At 39.1% G+C, this 19,649-nt stretch overlaps 1 protein-coding gene across 2 annotated transcripts; it reads right to left on the minus strand.

Moving 5' to 3' along the window:
* Positions 1 to 4,596: 4,596 nt before the first annotated feature.
* Positions 4,597 to 19,234, minus strand: LOC141406647 (uncharacterized). 2 transcript variants are annotated; one of them, XM_073992506.1, is made up of 3 exons: positions 18,958 to 19,210; positions 18,063 to 18,461; positions 4,597 to 5,011 (listed from the first exon to the last, which is right to left on the minus strand). In XM_073992506.1, the coding sequence occupies exons 1-3, from the start codon at positions 19,070 to 19,072 to the stop codon at positions 4,950 to 4,952; spliced, it is 576 nt and encodes a 191-aa protein (XP_073848607.1). In that variant the 5' UTR covers positions 19,073 to 19,210; the 3' UTR covers positions 4,597 to 4,949. The 2 variants fall into 2 exon arrangements, with proteins under 2 accessions (XP_073848607.1, XP_073848616.1); XM_073992515.1 differs by lacking the exon at positions 18,063 to 18,461 and having other exon boundaries at positions 18,958 to 19,234.
* Positions 19,235 to 19,649: the final 415 nt, after the last annotated feature.

Here is a 19,649-nt window from a genome sequence, read left to right on the forward strand (position 1 = left end):
TTTCTGGCTTGATTTCCATCATCAAGTCTGGAAGTTTCTTCGCTCTTCCTGGAATTTTCTTTCATTTTCTTATACATTTCCATGGAGCTTCCTTCTATTTTCCTAATTTCCACCATCATCATAGCCAGCACTGATTTCAAATCGTCTCCACTGGCAGCTACCGACGAAAGGAAGCTCAACGCTGGATTCGCTCTTTGCCGATAAGTCGACTTCCTCCTTACTGTCGAACTCATATGCGTCGATGTTCATTTCACGCCCTCGAACTCTTCCAACAAGCGTTTTTGTAGTTTGGCCTTGTTGCCAGTAGAAGACAACTCCAACTTACTTAGCCCCTTCTTCAAGTCTTCCACTCGTAGATTTTTAAACTTCATTGTAGGATGATCGTAATCTCACTGCTGACACCAATTGTTACGGAATTAGGTTTAACTAATCTCCGTGTAGACGTTGTTTTATTCCCCGATACGATTTGTACCAAATAAAACAGGCTCGTTTTAGATTACGTTTCTACAATGCTTTATTTAATTTATTACACTTATTTGGAACCGACTGTTATAGCTAAGTACACAGCTTTACTTTACTTCTTTACTAGTCGATGTTTACACTTCTCGATAAAATTCATAACACTGTTTGCCCGTCATCTCATATTTATATGCCCACATTTATCGTTTGGAAGTATCTAGAGCATGCGTCTGGCAACCTCGAGAAGCCAACTAACAACAAACACACAGACGCACACTCGCACCAAGCGAACAACAACAACACACATATACGGGATACAAACACAGAAGACAGACATGACGTAATGGACTATTATACAAGAAAGTACAACAAATACAAGAAATGGCAACTAGGCGACAATTGAATGATTATGGCAAAACAAATATAAACAAAGGCACAATAGTAACATGTAAAGAACTAGAATGATGAAGATAACTCTACATGGTAGTTGTTGTTGCTTAAATAAAGTAACTGCGTAATAAAACTTTACGATACAATTCAAATTTTTTAAATTAACGGAAATTAAAGCTTTGTTCCTTTACTTTTTTAATGGTAAGAGTGGTAAAAGAGAAAAGTGTCAAAATTGTTCAAAATTGCTCTCTCATGAACATTTTTACCAGAAAAGTAAAGGAACGGAAAAATTGTAGATCCGGCAGCAATGTCAGAAAAAAACATAAAAAATCAATTTTCGTCTTTTATTTCACAGTTTTTAATTTAGTGTTGTCAGTGTTCGACTTCTTCTTCGGGTTTTTCGTCCATTTTGTGAAATAATCGTCAAACAAAAGTCGAAAAATCAGTTCTGCCATTTTCTACCTGCAGAAATTTTGCTGGTAGCCTGTGGTAGAAGAGAAAGCCATTTTCGCTCTCTCTCCCCTCTCACTCTCTTAAAAATTGCTTCCAGTTTTGCCACTTTTCGGGGTTAAGGAACGCTTTGCAGGTTAAAAGTGGTTAAAATAGTAACCTCAGGTAAGTAAAGGAACACAGCTTAAACTAATTTAACATAAATCTATCAGTTACATTCAGCTTCGTTCCAGTACTTTTTGAATGGGAAAAGTTGCAAAAGAGAGAACTGTCAGAATCGCTCTGTAAATACTCATTTGCCAGAAAAATACGGGAACGCAAAATAGTAGGAAAATAGTAGTACCCAAGCAAAAAATGTCAAAAAACTGTCACAACATTATAGATACAGGAAAAAATAAGAAGCCATTAACTGAATTAAATAAAAAAGGAAAAAAACCGTGTGAAAGCAAATGTGCCGCAAATTATACAAAAATGGATCATCTGTATGGTAAGTGGATATAAATGTACATACATATATTATTTTGTTATTTCATGTAATTATTTTCAGAAAATATAATTGAATATGAGGAGGTGGATCTTGAAGAATGTTTAAGCCCATCAACATCGGGAAAACAAACCTGGTTGGAACCTGCAGTCTAGCTAATGATATCCCTTTTGGAGGAAATGTTGCCAAAGGCTGGCAAAAGCGCATTTTTAAAAAATAAAAAAAAACTTTGGCAGTTGATTGCGGACAATTTGCAACTGAATGGGTAAGTTATATTTGTCAAATACGTATCCTTCCTCAGATTTAGGAACTCCTTTCCTTTACCGACAGTATGCAGAAAAATATAAAAAATTACCGCACATATTGATTTTTGCCCTGATTCCAACGACATATAAAACTTGTTGGGGAAATGTATACTTCCCGAGAGGTCCACATGGGCCCACACTTATTACCCATGTAAATCAACACAAAAAATTATGAAAAAATATGATAAATAAATGGGCAGGTGCAAATCTCAGGAATGGGACAACATTTTCTTTTAAATTATAAATTTTCTCTAAATAGCCGGCCGGGATTTTAGACTTTCTCCTATGGACAGGTGCAAATCTCGGGAATGGTACAAAATTTTCTTTTAAATTATAATTTTTTCCCTTCGGCCGAGGCCCATATCTCGGAAAGTATGTATTTCACCAACAAGTTTTATATTCTGTTGAAATCAGTATGAAAAGCACTATTTACAATAATTTCTTAAAATTTTCCGCGTTGAATTTCAGGCGTAATAAGTGGGGGCCCATGTGGATTTTTCGAGGCCCATATCTCGGGAAGTATACATTTCCCCAGAGAGCATTATACGTCTTTGGAATCAGGACAAAAAACACTATCTGTGGTGAATTTTTCATAATTTTCTGAATACTGTCGGTAAAGGAAAGATAAGCCCAGATTTGTAATATCAGATGATCGTAAAAAGCTTGAACAGTTCGGCTGGTACAGTGTCTTCATCGTGACTCCTGTGTGGAATCGTGGCTTGGGCGTCTGGTACCAATGTGCCGATTTGGCAGCCGTTTACATGGAGTGTGCAATATTTAAGTTCAGTGGAGTAATGTGCTTCTTGTTATTGCAGCTTTCCTACATCCAGGTTTCATATTTGTTCGCCTCTTTAAAACAAGATAATTTTATATTACCTGTGCACGTTTTGATATAACACCGATTTTTGGTATTATCCAACCGGAATTGAATTTTGTATTTTGTCTTTGCTAGGAGTCCAACATTGCCGGTATATGTCCACATTTTGATATAGCCGCATAGAACGGTACTGCCCGATTTTCGATATTTTTAATCCTCATTATTCAACAGATATGGCTAAAATTAGGTACTTGGTCTTCGGTAGAGGTATGAAACATTTCTTTCGATAATTGGTATAGGTTCACGTTTTGACATTGTCCCCATAGAACGACACAGCAGTATTTTAAAGTTGTAGTCATATTATCCAACCGAAATTTGCTAGTAAGTATTCGGTAGGGATATAAACTGTTATTACATAGTCCAATTTTATGTACTTCCAAGGTATTTGTCACATATTCGAACTGTAAATGCGGTCTTTTGATATTGCGGGTCTCAGTGGTACATAAATCAAAATCGGGAAATTATTAATATAGGATCATGTTTTGTTAAGTACTCCGAAAGCTCGTTTCAAGTTCTTATAAAGGGGTTAGCAACAATTTCCTACTGAAGTGGTAATTCAAAACTTCCGCTTTGTATTTGTGTGGATAGAAACCTCCGTGCATGTAGGGACACCGTATCTCAATAATTCGTTATTACAATTAAAATTATTGGCTGCAGAGGGGCGACAAGCCTTGATACATCCCAAAAATATAATGTTAAATCTTTCTAATTGAGAAATGGTTAAGCTGTGTATTTTCTTTTCCAATTATAGGTACATATTTTCTGCAGACCAAGTGCAGACAAAATTCCGCACAATGGAAAGGCGTTATAAAAAAGCCAAGTTAAACAACTCTCTAACTGGTCGAAACAAAATGACGTGCCCGTTTGAGATGTAAGTTTTAGTTCTATAAGATTGTAGAATATTAGTTTCGTACACCACCACCTGTGTGTGATATTATTGATTTTCATTCAATGCACTTTGTTTCATTATGACATGGGCTGTGGTGAACATTTAATTTGTTAGGTTGGCGACATGAGTTGTACTTTACTTTTTTAATAGGGAACTAGATAATCTTTTCGACGAAAAGAAACCTATTAACCCTGAATATGTCCTGGATAACGAGAATGTTGAGGGGAAGGCAGGCATAAGTGTCAATATGAACGAGAATTCGGATGACAGTGGTAGGAAATGCATACTACAGTTGAAAATTCATCATTTATATCAGGCCGTTTTTGTGTGTCCTGTATGTACACTTTTTTTGCTTTTCAAAATTATAGGCCGGCATACACAAACAGCCTCTTATCCCGATTTTAGCACAATGTGTAAAATATAAATGTAATTAAGCTTTACATATTATTTTTCAGATACGCCTTCCAGCCAAAAAAAGTGTCCAGCGAGAAAAAATGTAATTAAAAAAATTATAGTTATTTGGATTAAAAATTGTAACTACTTTTATTAATTTACAGGTATAGAAAAATGCAAATCGAAACAAAAAGCTTTACAGGTGCTTCAGGAAATAGCGGAGGAAAAAAAGAACTTTCATTTGGGGGTGCTGAAACACTTGGAGGACAAGGAAAAAAAAGCTGATAGAAAATTGGAGTTGCTTGAAAAACTGGCATCTCACTTTTGCAACAATAATAACTCTACTTAATTTTTCTTTTTTCATTTATTTTAAAGAATAATTCAATTGAGTAATACTATATACATTTTTTGTACCACAGACTAATACTATTTATGTAATATAATATTTTTAGCATTCTTTTAGCATATCAACAATTACTTCGTTTAAACTTTTGTTTTGAACAAAAGCTGTTGATATGCCAAAATCCTTACTCTTCATTGATTAAAATAACTGATTTCTAAACACAATTATCTAAACATTACTTTATATATGTACATACATATGAATTAAAGACTGAATTTAAAATAAAATTAGCATTGAAATAAATTTATATATGTATGTATATGGAATTTAAAATAATCAGTGGCAGTTCATCGTAATTTTTATTGTATTGTGCCCGTGAATTTCCCACAATGTGACCAGATATGCACATTTAAATGAAGACCTAGAAAATGAATAGAAATTAAAGAATGGTGACAATAAGCAATTTATATAATCAGATTGATGGAAAAAGGTTTTATTATTCAACTGTACAACAAAATTCGTGGTTTAATAATATGCCTATTAAAAGGGGGTTGTAAGATTTAAAGGCGACATCTACATATGAAATCGGTGCCTTACACGTGGTTTAAATTTACGAAATCGAGTCGATTTCAACTGTCACTTCCATAGTGTATACGCGAAACGAAATCAAGTGGATTTCAGATGAGTTTTAATTTGACATATACACTATGGAATTAACAGTTGAAATCGACTTGATTTCGTAAATTTAAACCATGTATTATTGGACTGTGAGTTCGCCGTTGTGGGGTGGGGGGGTTGAAATGTGGGCGTTGAAAGGGTTTATTTTGAGTTGTGTTTTGTATGCGAAGTAAAAAATTAAAACTCGTGTTCATATTTGGAAATCGTAGATCACTCCAGTTCAAAATAGACGATCGCATTACATTTTTATGGCTTTGTTTAGAATATATAAATCTACACTTTGAATTACTTTAAAAATTAAAAATTTATTGTTTACTTTTTATGAAAAAATATAGGACTTTTTTTCTTTAAAATCAAATGTTGATTTCGACTGACCACCATTTCTATGAAGATTAAAGCCGAAAACACATCCAACGTTTGAGGAAAGTTATAAGTCATTTCTGGTAAAATAGCAAAGAGCGAGCCAAATACGAGCTTGGTTGTCTTTTATTCGTATACCTAAAATTGTGTTTTCGATTTAATACTTTGTAAAACCTTTTATTAAAGACTAAAATAAACTCAAATTTAACTATTTCCGTACACATATTTTTGTATATATTTTAGATATTGAACTTTCAAGCAATGGTAGCCACTACAGACTGCTTTAATTAAAACAGTCATATAGTACGTTTACATATAACGAGATTTAAGAAATCCACTGGGTTGTAAATGCGAAAAGGCTGAGGGTAGAACCTTGAAATACTAAATGTAGTTTACTGTTGGTGTGTAGGGGCGAGATAAGGGTATGTTTTTGGGATAACAATCTTGACGCGATGCGGGGGCTTAAGGTCACAGTTTCCACACTCAACACCCTGGAAGTGTTGAGTTGGGGAACTGTGACTGACCAAAGGTTATCCAAGTAGCGGTCTCCTACTTATTAGAGACCCCCTAACGCCGGGGTGTCAGGCGAAACCGTGCCCATCGGTGTTCTAAGGTTTGCAGTTAGGGTACCAACTGTATTAGAACGGAGCCTCGTTGATACCTGGGCATCTCAACGCAGTAATGGCTTAGTTGTCATGTCCTTGCCATGGTACAGGAGGGCTATGCCATGGTGGACCTCACTTCCCCCACTAAATCTATGACGTATGGAGAGCAAAAATTTAAACAAAAAACCAACCAAAACTAATCCGATTGATGACAACAATGCAATGCCAAAGGACAATTCTTCAAAATCTATTACCAAGTCTGGGGCAACCCAGTCAACGGTTGACGGGACGGTAGTGTCGGGAGGGGACGGACCGAAGGTACCCACTCTGGGAGCTGTCACTGACAGTTTGGCTGAACAAAGCCGGAAACTCCTGGAGATACTGGAGCAGACGTTGGCCCTGCGTCTCAGTCAGGGTGGCTATTCTACTGGGGCCGAGGACGGCTCATCGGATGACGAAATGAACACCACAGTCATTCCAGCGACTGTAGTCAACGATGAGTCGGCCTCGACCTCAGTGGAAGCAGCCACCTGTATGAACTCTGGACCAACCGATGCACCAGCTACCCAACCATCGGCCGCAGCCGATGTTGCTGGCTCAAAAGGACTGGCTGCTGTTGAGGAAGGAGCTCCGACCAAAATACCGGCCGGGAAAGCTCCCACCACCTCAGATAGCTCTGCTAGTAAATGGGCCAAAAAGAGGAAGGCGTACCACAGAGCAATGCACTTCCTCAGGAAGTTCATTGACAGGGAACCCTCATCTATAACGCTGAGAGAATGCAAGCTGATCAGGATTAATCTCAAGGTAGTGAAAAAGATCGAAAGATCTCACCCTCACTTACCCAAGGGAAAACCTGATATCAGCAAGCTCTCTCTTATTACGGCAAACGAAGAGGTTAGGTCAATGCCTACATCGACTCCCACAGCCCCCAAGGGCCAAACTGGGAGCGATGTTGACATGATCCGTAAACCATCAAATGATTCGCCTCCTTCGACCTCAAAGCTCTCTTCAAAGGGATGTCCCGTCACACAGACAGGACAAACCTCAAAGAAGAAGGCAGCCAAGCCGAAGGGGACGCATCATAAGAGTTCAAAATCTGGGAAGTCCGACCGAACACCGGTCTCCGCACCTGGGGGAGCACCTACCAAGCCCAATCCATCTCCACCAAAAATCGCGGTGAAGAGAGACAGGTCAATGGAGGAGCCACTCCCCAGTGCAAAGAGGCCCACTTCAGGTCAACAACCCATTATTCATACCTCCCCAGCCGGTTGCCCTAAGACTGGGAACAGGAAAGATGCCGCAGCCAGTTCAGCCTCACAAGCTAACTTGGGCCACAAGGAATCTTCCAGTTCCCATCTCAAGACCAACAGCAGGGGAAAGAGAACAAGCAGACCGATGGTGCCGGATGAGTTGCGAGCAGCGGTCATCGATAAATCTGACCCTGATTGGGTAATCAGAGAGGATCGATGGCTACTTATCGAAACTCGTCTGCGTGACATCGTGTTCGCAGGAGAAGGGGAACCTCCTAAACACACCCAATTTGGCAGTGCCGCTCCATACAGAGGCGTTAGGGTCATCTGTTGTGAAAATAGGGAATCTCTGGATTTCCTCACTTCCACGATAGAGGGTCTTGGCGAACTCTGGGAGGGATGTCAATTGGCAGTCGTTGGGGTCAACGAGGTCCCTTTCAGAAGAGTGTTGTCAGCTTGGGTGCCACCTCCACCTGTGGATCCCGCGCGCATACTGACCATACTCGGCAGACAAAACCCCAATCTCCGGACCAGCACATGGAATCTGGTCAGCCACAATCCGGAAAATGGAGGTGTTGCCATCAGGGTGTCAATAGACACTCAGGGGCAAGAATACTTAAGGACTCGTGAGGGCAAACTACATTTTGGTCTAGGATGGATCAGATTCCGACTAGGACGAAAGTAGTGGAGGAACGGAGGCAGCAGCCGCTTCGCATAATGCAGATTAATCTGCATCACTGCAAAGCGGCTGCTGCTGAACTTCTTCTAGCCCTCAAGAAGTCTGAAGTTGACATCGTCTTAATCCAGGAGCCTTACTTATACAAGAATAAGGTTGCTGGGTTAAACGATAGCAGCTACACCACCTTCGCCACATCCAACGGGGACAAGGTTAGAACCTGTGTAGTTGCTAAGAAGAGTCTTAAACTAATATTCCTCTCTAATTTCAGCGGAGGTGATATTACGGCTGTAAGGATGGAATGCAGCTCCCATGGAGCCACCATATTCTCGTCCATTTACATGCCATTCGAGAGCCCTGACCCACCGGGTAATGACGTGGAGAAGCTTGTCAAAGAGATGGGTAGCACTTGCCTCATCATCCTAGGATGTGATGCCAATGCTCACCATTTCCACTGGGGCAGCAGAGACACAAATGCCAGAGGTGAGTCCGTATTCGATTTTATCTTAAAATATAATCTCAGAATATGCAACAGGGGAAATGAATACACTTTTCAAAATAGAATCAGGGGGGAGGTTATAGACATAACCCTCACTAATAAAGACGAATCTATTATCAGTGACTGGAGGGTATCGGAAGAATGCTCCTTTTCGGATCATCGGAAGATATTCTTCCAAGTCTCTGTTAATGGCATTCGACAGCCACCATTTAGAAATCCACGGAAAACCGACTGGAACAAATTCAATGAACTAGTAAGCTCCAAGCTGGGAGTGTCACGATACCCCCAAACAGCCACAGAGGTTAATAGTGCAGTGAATCACGTGACAGAGGTTTTGGTGGACAGCTATGAGACCGCCTGCCCACTCACTTACCCAAGCAGAAGATGTCAACCGGTCTGGTGGTCGAAAGATCTGGCTAATCTCAGGAAGATTAGCAGAAGGCTCTACAATAAAGCCAACAAAACGAAGTTGTCCACAGATTGGGAGAACTACAAGTTATCTTTCAATAAGTACAACAGCGAAATAAAGAAGGCTAAACGCAGATCTTGGGTCTGCTTTAGCGAGTCTATAGAGGGAGTAAAGGATGTAGCCAGGTTTCGTAGAGTACTGTCGAAGGACCCTAAATCCATCGGCAGTATCAAGCGGGATGATGGCACATGGACTAACTCCGGTCTAGAAACTCTGGATCTCCTGGCCAAAACCCACTTTCCCAACTGCATGGATGCACCAGATCGCTCAGCCGATCCACCAATGTGTAACCAAGCCACAGGGGAAGTGAGTGTCATCGAGGAGATCATAAGTCACACAAAGATAGCTTGGGCGATAAACACTTTTAAGCCCTTTAAATCACCTGGTCCAGATAGTATCTTCCCTGCTATGCTACAAAATGCATTGGAGGTGTTGATACCACACCTGGATCATATTTATAGGGCCTGTCTACGTCTATCGTTCACACCGGTTCTGTGGAGGGAGGTCACGGTGACATACATCCCCAAAGCGGGGAAGTCAAGTCACACGCTTCCCAAAGACTACAGACCAATCAGCCTATCTTCCTTTCTATTGAAAACATTAGAAAGATTGCTTGACCTAGGAATAAGGTCCAAACTTGGAAACAGTGTTATTAGTCCTGCCCAACACGCCTACATCAAAGGCAGATCGGTGGAGACTGCACTTAATGAAGTCGTTGGTTTAATCGAGAGGAATATGATGGGCTCAAACTATACGTTAACAGCGTTTCTAGATATAGAAGGCGCCTTTAATAACGTCAAACTCGAATCCATCCACAATTCACTCTTGAACTTAGGTGTTTCCACTACACTGATCAATTGGATCGATGGAATGCTTAGCGGCAGGATAATCAATTCAAATATCGGTGAGACCTCCATTCGGAAGTCTGTCACCAGGGGCACACCACAAGGAGGTGTATTATCACCACTGCTGTGGCTCCTGGTGATTAACGAAATACTTAAGGAATTTGACCAACTACGTATAAAGACTGTAGCTTATGCTGATGACGTGGTCATAATGATCACCGGGAAGTTCCCACAAACGCTATCGGAACTCATGAAAGGAGCTCTGGACAAACTATCAAGATGGGCACACAACAATGGACTTGGGGTGAACCCATCTAAGACAGAGCTGGTTCTATTTACGAACAAGAGAAAAGTCAAACCATTCCCCCTACCAACGCTGGATGGAGTGGCCCTAAAGCTCTCCCTAGAGGCCAAGTACCTTGGCATTATCCTGGACCACCAACTAACGTGGAAAAGGAATGTCGAGGAACGTGCCAAGAGAGGACTTATAGCCCTTTATTCTTGCAAGAACTCTATTGGTAAGAGTTGGGGTTTGAAACCACAGGTCATACACTGGATTTTTACGGCCATAGTTCGCCCCATTCTAACATATGGTTCATTGGTATGGTGGAATGCTTTGAGTAAGACATCCCTTCTCCGCAAGATTAATGTCGTTCAAAGAGCGGCATCTCTTCTAATTACCGGTGCCATGAAAAGCACTCCACAGGCTGCTCTCAATGTATTACTGGATCTTCATCCGATGAATCTCGTAGTACAGGAGTTGGCAGCAAAGAGTGCTCTCCGACTCAAGGAGCTAAATTCATGGCGTAACTTCGACTACGGCCATGCTGCTATCTTACGACAATCTGGACTATCGGTGGGTTTGGAGGTAATCAGTGACTATATATCACCACAATTACACTTCGACGACATTGAAGTTCGGATACCTGACAGAGAAGCCTGGACCCACAACTCCCTACCTCTACCCGGTATAGAGATTTATACCGACGGATCCAAGATGGAAAAGGGAACAGGAGCGGGCGTCTACAGCGATACCCTCAACTTACGGATCTCGTACAAGCTAAGCGAAAATTGTAGCGTCTTCCAAGCCGAAATCTTTGCGGTCACGAAAGCAGCAGAATTGATTAAAAACATGGAAGGGGATATAGCCGGACCGGTGACTATCTATGTGGATAGCCAAGCGGCCCTAAAATCACTTAGATCCCATTCAATCAAATCTGCTGCGGTCTTGCACTGCAGGAAAGCTTTGGAGGCCCTACGATCAATCGTTACCTTGTGCTGGGTCCCGGGGCATTGCGACATCGAGGGAAATGAAAAGGCGGATGAACTGGCACGTCGCGGATCTGAGTCAAGCGACATCGAAATCGATAACTCAATCAGGCCACCCCTGTGTCACTTCATGCGGCTCCTAGAACAAACATACAGGGAGAAGGCTGGTCAGATCTGGAATAACGAACCTGGCTGCAAGGTATCAAAGGCAATCTGGCCCAACCTCTCTAAAAGGAAGACCACTTCCCTACTCTCTATGAGAAAACCCGATCTAAAACTAATGATTGGAGTTATCACGGGACACTGCAGGATAAGATCAATGACCTGCAAATGGGATAGAGATGACCCCACGGACTATTGCAGATTATGCGAAGACGAAGAAGAAACAGAGACGATTGAGCACTTATTATGCCGTTGTCCAATGCTCAGGATTAGGAGAGTTCAAACAATGGGTGAACACACATTATCATCCCTGACAACACTCTGCCAAGCCGAGCCGACAACACTGCTTCTTCTCGCCAAGGGTCTGAAGTGGCTTCAAAACGAGCAAATTACAACATTTTAATACTGCTAACCTCCTTACTCGCTCTCTCTCTCCTTACAAATAATTTCATAATCATTCTCAACTATCCTATAACTTACTTAATTATTCCTTTTTCCTATTTCTAAACTCGATATGCTATTATTTCTTTTCTTTTCTCCTACCCTTACTTTAGGATGAACACAATGGACCATAAGGTCTCCGAGTGGAGTGGCTGTCCAACACGACAGCTGCGCGTCCTTTAACCTAACCTAACCTAACCTATGTTTTTGGAAAATATATTAAATCTGTAACTATGCTATTTAGATAACGTCTATAGTTAGATAATGAAATTATGAAAGAAGAAAACAGACCTTTTTACATGTTTTCTTGCATTTCTTGGCATAATACATCTCGACGTGCGTTATTTGCCACAGTGTCGTATTGACATTCACTTTCGTCTTCAGGTTCGATTTCGATCTCGGTAAATTCGAAGTCGTCCTCGCTTGCGATGTTGTGTAAAACACAACAAGCTCTCACAAAATGGCATAACTTTTCCATCCCGCGCAGCTTGCAGTAATATAATTGCCTAAATCTTTGCTTTAGTATTCCAAATGCATGTTCTATCTTAACTCTTCCAGAACTAAGTTTTACATTAAATTGTTTTTTTGAATGCGACAAGTGACCGTTATCCCTGTACGGTGTTACCAGGTACTTATTGCAAGTATATGCTGAGTCCCCAAGCATATAGTTATCTATGAAAAAATATTAATGCGTGGGAGATACATATAACACACCGCAAGATCTTACCACCACATTTATTGGCTATATTATGGGAAAGAGGAGAGTTTTGGTAAACCCAACTATCATGTGCTGACCCCGGGTATCCAACAAATATATCTATAAATTGGCGCTTTTCATTACACACACCTTGCAGTTTTATAGAAAATGCCCTTTACGATCTACGTAATCGTTTCTTCCGTTCTTTGGGGGATCAATAATGATATGGGATCCATCAATACAACCTATTTAGTATTAAAAAGTACACAGTAAACATACATAAAAAGGAACATAGAAAGATATGGGTCAATATCATGCATATAACTTCTTAGGTGACGATTTGAAGTTGATGTCAATTTTGTTGCTTTTCTTCCTCAAATTACCATCTAGGAACTATAATCTAAATCGAGTGGAGGCCGTCATTTTCTATAATCTAAATAACAAATAGGCATATGTATGTCTACAACTTTCAAATTTGAATTAGTCTAGTGGCAATATTATGATGACTGTTTAAAGCCGATACTGATTATAAACTCAAAAAAAAAAAAACAAGTGAGCAAAGGCTATAGTCGGGACGGGGCCGACCATGTGATACCCTACACCACTACCCCTGTGCATGAGCTTTTCACTGGTAAACATTTATTTTAGGGAACATAATCCGACTACCACCAAACATATTTTGGTTTTTAATAAAAAAATATGCCTCTTTCTCTCTGGGACCCCCATAAGCAACCAACATTTTGTGACCATCCGATCAAAATTTCGACCTGTAGAATGGAAGAATTGGATGCATTACCGACTATTGCGATATCTTCGCCGTTTGATCACCTACGAGCACCAACTTTACATCATTAGAAAGGTTATATTTTCTACTTTAATTGTCTTTTTGTATAACCCATACAGAGGCTGAGATATTCGCTTTGGAAAAAAACGTTGTCTTTTTATCCACCTACGTTTTTTGCCCTTTCCGACCCCTAAATATTATCCAACCATCACCAAAATCAATAGGCTTCTTCCCCTCCGGGACACCCATCAATATCCAATATTTCGTGACGATCCGATCAAAATTGCGACCTGTAGCGTGATTACAAGGTTTAGATGGACAGAGGGACGGACGGACACACATAGCCAGATCGACTCAGCTCTTCGAGACATTCTACGACCATTATTTCGATGCGTTACAAACCTTTTGGCCAAAACCAATAATACCATACCATAGTGGTGTAGGGTATAAATATTGGGGTCAAAGGTAATTTCTTGTAGCCCTAACACATTTTTTTTTTTTGGTTTTTCTCAAAAACGGTAAGAGACAAAGTAAACACAATATTTTTGACGTCTTTATGCTTGGTTTACATTTACGAAATCCACTCGATTTCAACTGTCAAATCCAAAGGTTAAACGTCAAATGAAATCCAGATGAGATTTCATTTGACGTTTGAGCTATGGAATTGACAGTTGATATCGAGTGGATTTCGTAAATGTAAACGTAGTATTAGAGGGGTTTTGAACTTTTGGACCAACTTATCAGGAAGTATGGATTTGACCTCGAAAAAATATACCGTCGTTTCAAGGGCCCCAAGGATAACTGTTGCAAAAAATTTCAAAAGGATCCGAGACGAGTCATTAAACTGCACTCATTCAAAACATTGTGGAGGTATCCGAGGTAGTGGTCCAATGTAGTCCATATTCGGACCTAATCCTAAGTCTCCACATTGGGCCCAATGACAGGTTTTTGAGGCAACAAGTCACTGGAAGCAGCTGGACCATTCAAATTTCGTTCCAATATTTTTAAAGAGCAGAAAAACACATCTGCAAATTTTGGTGGGAATCGGTTCAGATATAGATATAGTTTTTACATATATGTTTCATCCGATTTTATATTTAAGCCGCGCAAATGTCACAATTTGCATCCGATCGCTTTAAAATTTGATTTGGTAAGTTCTGTTCAATTTAGAATCACGTCTGGAAAATATAGTTCTCATCGGTTCAGATATACATATCTATATATACAAAAAAAATCTTCAGGTCTGCCATAATATTCGAAATAGAACTTCTCGGAAATGCGTGGACGGATTTGGCTAAAATTTCATTTGTAGATTCGTTAAGTTAGAAAATATATTGGAAAGGAGTTTTTAGAACGAATTTAGGGGACGGGGGACCACCCCATAATGGGTGATAGCCAAACGCGAAATCTCTGAGATTATTAGAAGTATTGGAACTCAATACAAAAGTAATTCTGATATCTATCATTAATGGATGTTTTTGAAGTAGAATACCGCGATCGTGTCCGATTTTTTAAAGTTTTATAATTACAGGTTAAGAATTTTAAATTTAGTAGGTGTTTATAGTCCCAGTTACTAAATTTAGAGAGCTTGAAGATAAAAGATTTCAATGATTGGTACAACTCGATAAAAATTACTATAAAATTTGACGGATTGTGTCATATGAACAAGTCCCACTCCCAGCCTAGACCAATAATTAAAAATATCGAAATTTTTAAGTGCCACGCTATCTGCAAGTATTTATCTATAAGTTTTCGGATCCATACGGACATGAAATTTTCTACACATATAGTACTCACTATTACCTTCTATCACATATATATATAGTTTCGACAATACGTCGCAATACCGAGAGTTCTATTCCAAAAACCATATCAACTACAATACAAACTACACAAAAAATACACCACAAGTCTACATCAAATATTCCTTACCAAATCTAACTTCTTTTAATTCTTAATCAGAATATTAATTTATATACCTTTACACGTGTTATCCATTAAAAAAACTGTTAATTAAATCAGCGGTTTTTAATTGTCGAGCGAAACAAATTTGTTCTTCGTTTGATCAATTTTTATAAAATTTTACAATGTAAGATGCAATATCTTTGACAGCCCGGTATGTGACCACGAAGCGTTTCCAGGTTGAAATGATTTTGTTTCTAAGTGGCTCAAAGTGTTAAGAATCTAATCCCGTTACTATTTTATACAAATATATGACTTCAAAAATAGACTTTTTGCCTCAGAAACCTGCCCTTGGGCCCATTGTGGTCTCTAACAAATAATACGATGTGCAAAACTAAATCGGTTACTCCCTTCGAGAGTTATCTTTCTCACTAGCCAGTTTAATTGATGCCGGCAGGGTTTATTGGAGTTTTTGGGCTATTAACTGTGGAAGTATGGGCTTGTCTCCGGAAAAACTGCACCGTCGTAACAGGGGCTGCAAGGACAACCTGTTGTAGAAAATGTTAATATGATCCGAGAGGAGCTGTTAAACTATACATGTTCCAAATTTTGTAGTGGAGGTACCGAAAGGTGTGGACCGACGTGACCCATCTTCGAAATTAAACTATGTTTGGTGAAAATATTAAGTTGTACACAATTTGGACCCAATCAGCAGGTCCAGACAGACAGACAAGGCTAAATCGACACCAAATTTTCTGAAACGGATTTCGTATAAACATACTTGGCTTCTAAAACCATTATTTTGATAAGGCAAATATTAGGTCGTATCGTTAGCGTTAATACTGCTATTACATTGCAAAACACAGCCTGTATATTCTGATAGTCCCCTCGTATGAAAAAAGATATTGTTATTGACAGTATCAGTAGTATTTTAAACTGATACTACAATATTTTCCATACCAAATATTCATATTTAAAATATTAGTTTGTCTTCAGATCAAGCAAAACGAAACCATATTCATCATGTTAATCGTTAATATAATACATTGAAGTTCACTTAATCGGATATAGTCCGGTCAAAATAGACATTGAAATAGCAAAAATTCCCACAGGGCTGAATTTTGGTGGAGAGCTAGGGTTGGCCATTAGAAGCAACGTCCTAAAAGTCCCCATCGATCCCATGTGTGCAAAAAAAGTTATTCGGGGTCAAAGGTAAAATTTTAATGTTTTTAAGGTTTTCGGATTTATTTTTTGAAAATGGTTGTTCTAATCAAAAAGTAACTAAAGTGTAGAGAGAAAAATTATCTACAAGTTTGATCTTTATAATTTTTTCCCTAGAAGGAACCATTCTTGAGATATAGCTGTTCTAAAAAACACATGATTTTTATGCACTTATAAGGGAAATGTGCACATATTCATACGAACCGGCTAAAATAAGCGAAGTAACCGGTTCTGTCCCCCAAAAAATATATATTTTCTTGAAGAGCGAAATTATAGCTATATTTAAAAAAAAAATAATACAAAATCGAAAACAAAATCGGAAAAAAAATTGTATGCAAAAATAGCCCATTTAACCCACATGTGTAATTGTAAGTCCAACGGGAACGACCCCAACGAAAACTCTCCGATTTTTTTCACGTTTTGTCAGAAGGTAGGGTTTGTTGCGCTGATTACGGAAATGTATAATTTTCAACGGTTGCGGATCCGGTTCGCCGGTTATTCGACCCGAAAGGCCAAATTTAAAAACCGGGTTAGACCCGGTTCTACTGAATCGATTACTGCAAAGTGGATATCGTTTGAAAGCTTATGAAAGTATCTAACACATAGTGTCATTAATTTAACCGGTTCGCCTCATAATGTACTTACGCGGCTAATTTTTTATTTGACCTTTAGATCGCGATATCTCGAAAATGGTAAGTCTTTATTAAAAATCATAAAGACCAATCTTGTAGACAATTATTAAATCTACAACTTTTATTTTAGCCGGCTTTTGCTAAGTCTTACCGTTTTTGAGAAAAATTAAAAAAACTGAATAATGCTTCCAAAAATGACCTTTGACCCTGAATAACTTGTTTTGCACACATGGGATCGATGGGGACTTTTAGGACGTTGCTTCTAATGGCCAACCCTAGCTCTCCACCAAAATTCAGCTTTGTGGGAATTTTTGCTATTTCCCCCTTATACGCATGTCTATTTTGACCGGACTAGATAAACTAATATCGATTCATATATTTCCTGGTTACAACCAAGATTCGTCTAAATTTAGCTACACAGAAAATGGTTGCAAAGAAACCCCTCAAAATTTAGACGATATTAGCTCTACTCTTGGTCACTTGCTTCAAGAAAGCACTAAAGGCCCAAATTCATACAGTCCGTTGATTGGCGCGCTACAACAATCACAAACAAACAGTGTAAGAAAAGGTGGTATCACTTCACTTTTTTCATGTGGTTGTTGGTTTTGGCGCTCCACTCAACGGACCATATGAATTTAGCCCTTAATTGTCCTCGAAAACACCCATAGAATATATATCCTCCAGACCGTCTACCATAGGACCGGCTTCATCCAAAATACACACACGATATGTAAGACATACCCTTGTTAATACCACTACCATTAGGCATGTCTTCGAAAGAAAATATCTGCTAATGATCTGCGGAACAATCGACGTGGACCGTAAATATTGGCGTCGTATGAATAATCATCCATACCAGCGTTACAACATACACATTTTAAAATATATTACTTTATAGTTTTTATGGCCCGGGTTCCGAATAAGTAGGTATTTTTGTTCCATATTTATTAATAACACGATAAACTATTTGTAATCATCTTACCAATGGCGCCTGCAAATCCACATCTTGCTTTGAAAAACTGGCTAGATGCAGCTTTTTCTTCATCGGTGGGCCATTTTATAACTTGCGGACTGAGGCGGCTCAAAAAGTTTGTAACTCGCGTTATCGTCCGACTTACAGTTGATATGGTTACGTTGAACCGATCTGAAATATCCCTGAAACAGCTGGCTTCGTGTCCAGCGAACCAAAGAAAGATTGCCAGATGGTCCTCACTGGACATCCTTTTGTCAGCACGAAGGTTCTTGTAATATTCGCTATCCGCAAACATAGAACATAGTGTGTTAAACATGGTTCGGGATATGCGAAAGTGCATTTTAAATTCTTCCTCCGTGTATTTCGTGATAACAGACGTGCTATAGTTGATAATTGAGTTTCGTCTTCCTAAGATTATTAAAATTACAAAAGTCACGCTATATTTGGCATATGCCGAGTTCATGCCCGGTCCCGCATTAAATTAATATATATACCACAGGTCCTCCCTGATGTCCTGAGTAAAACGAGATACATTTTGTCTTGCTCAAGTCCATACTTCCCGAGATATGGCCATTTAAAGCTCCGTAAATACCCATGTTTTTGTGTGAGCAAGTCCATACTTCCTTAGAAATTTGGCTGAGGGTATTTCACTGTCGGCGCAGCTGACTAATACTCTCTCACTTGCATTAGCCGCTGTTGGATCCTATCCATAGGTGAAGGTCTTAAAATTCCATCCAAAGGCCGGCAGTCCACATAAACTTTTATTTTTAAGAGGTAAATTTTACCCATACTTACGGAACTTGGAAGGCACATTTCTCTGCAAGTATGGCCTTGTGGAAGACAATGTATCTCGTTTTACTCAGGACCTCATGGAGGACCTGTTCCTTATATTTCATCAACTTACCTTTTACCGACAGTACTAAATTCTCGAGTAGCTCCTCGTCCTCTGATTCCTCAAACACGAATTCATCTTCACTACTGGAATCATCCAGAATGTGTAGAAATAAATCTTTATCCATTTCTTTTAAATTCAAAACAAATCTTTGTTAATTTTTTGTTTTCACAATTGTATGACGTATGTATTTTTTCTTTTCTATCAAATAAACGTCAAACAACATTGCTACTTTCTACTACACAAAATTTGTGTAGTAGAAAATAGCAGAAGAGAAAGCCATTTTTGTGCTTACTCTCTTAAATTTGGGTAAAATTTTTGCTACTTTTAGGGGTACTGGAACACTTTTGTAGTAAAAATTTGAAAAATAGTGCAATATAGTACTATTTTGCAGGTTCTGGAACACAACTATTCGTAACAATATGAAGTGTCAACTACTCAATTTCTCAAGAACAAAACAACAACCACATGACCGTGTTTAGACATTCAAACTGGAAAGAAAATTTTTCTTCTCAATTTCTTTTAAAATTTCCTTGTTGTTTAGACACGGAAATCATGATTGTGTCAATTTTATAATTTTTCTTATTCTTCTTCACACTAATTTTCTCATTGCGCCGTTCAAAAACAAAGCCAAGGCAAAATTGTAATGAAAAGTAAAAATGGACGTGTGTGATAAACAATTAATTGAGCCGCTCAGTGCACAC

Source organism: Musca autumnalis, unplaced genomic scaffold (assembly GCF_047663935.1).
Source record: "Musca autumnalis isolate F117 unplaced genomic scaffold, ASM4766393v1 scaffold_1, whole genome shotgun sequence".
NCBI lineage: Eukaryota > Metazoa > Arthropoda > Insecta > Diptera > Muscidae > Musca > Musca autumnalis.

What these genes read in the sequence shown, in the direction of transcription:
- LOC141406647 (XM_073992506.1), bottom strand. Translation starts at nt 19,072, where the DNA reads ATGGATAAAGATTTATTTCTACACATTCTGGATGATTCCAGTAGTGAA. An exon ending in TTTAGTACTGTCGGTAAAAG is followed by an intron (nt 18,462 to 18,957) that starts GTAAGTTGATGA and finishes TAATAATCTTAG; the next exon opens with GAAGACGAAACTCAATTATC. An exon ending in TGGATTTGCAGGCGCCATTG is followed by an intron (nt 5,012 to 18,062) that starts GTAAGATGATTA and finishes TTCATTTTCTAG; the next exon opens with GTCTTCATTTAAATGTGCAT.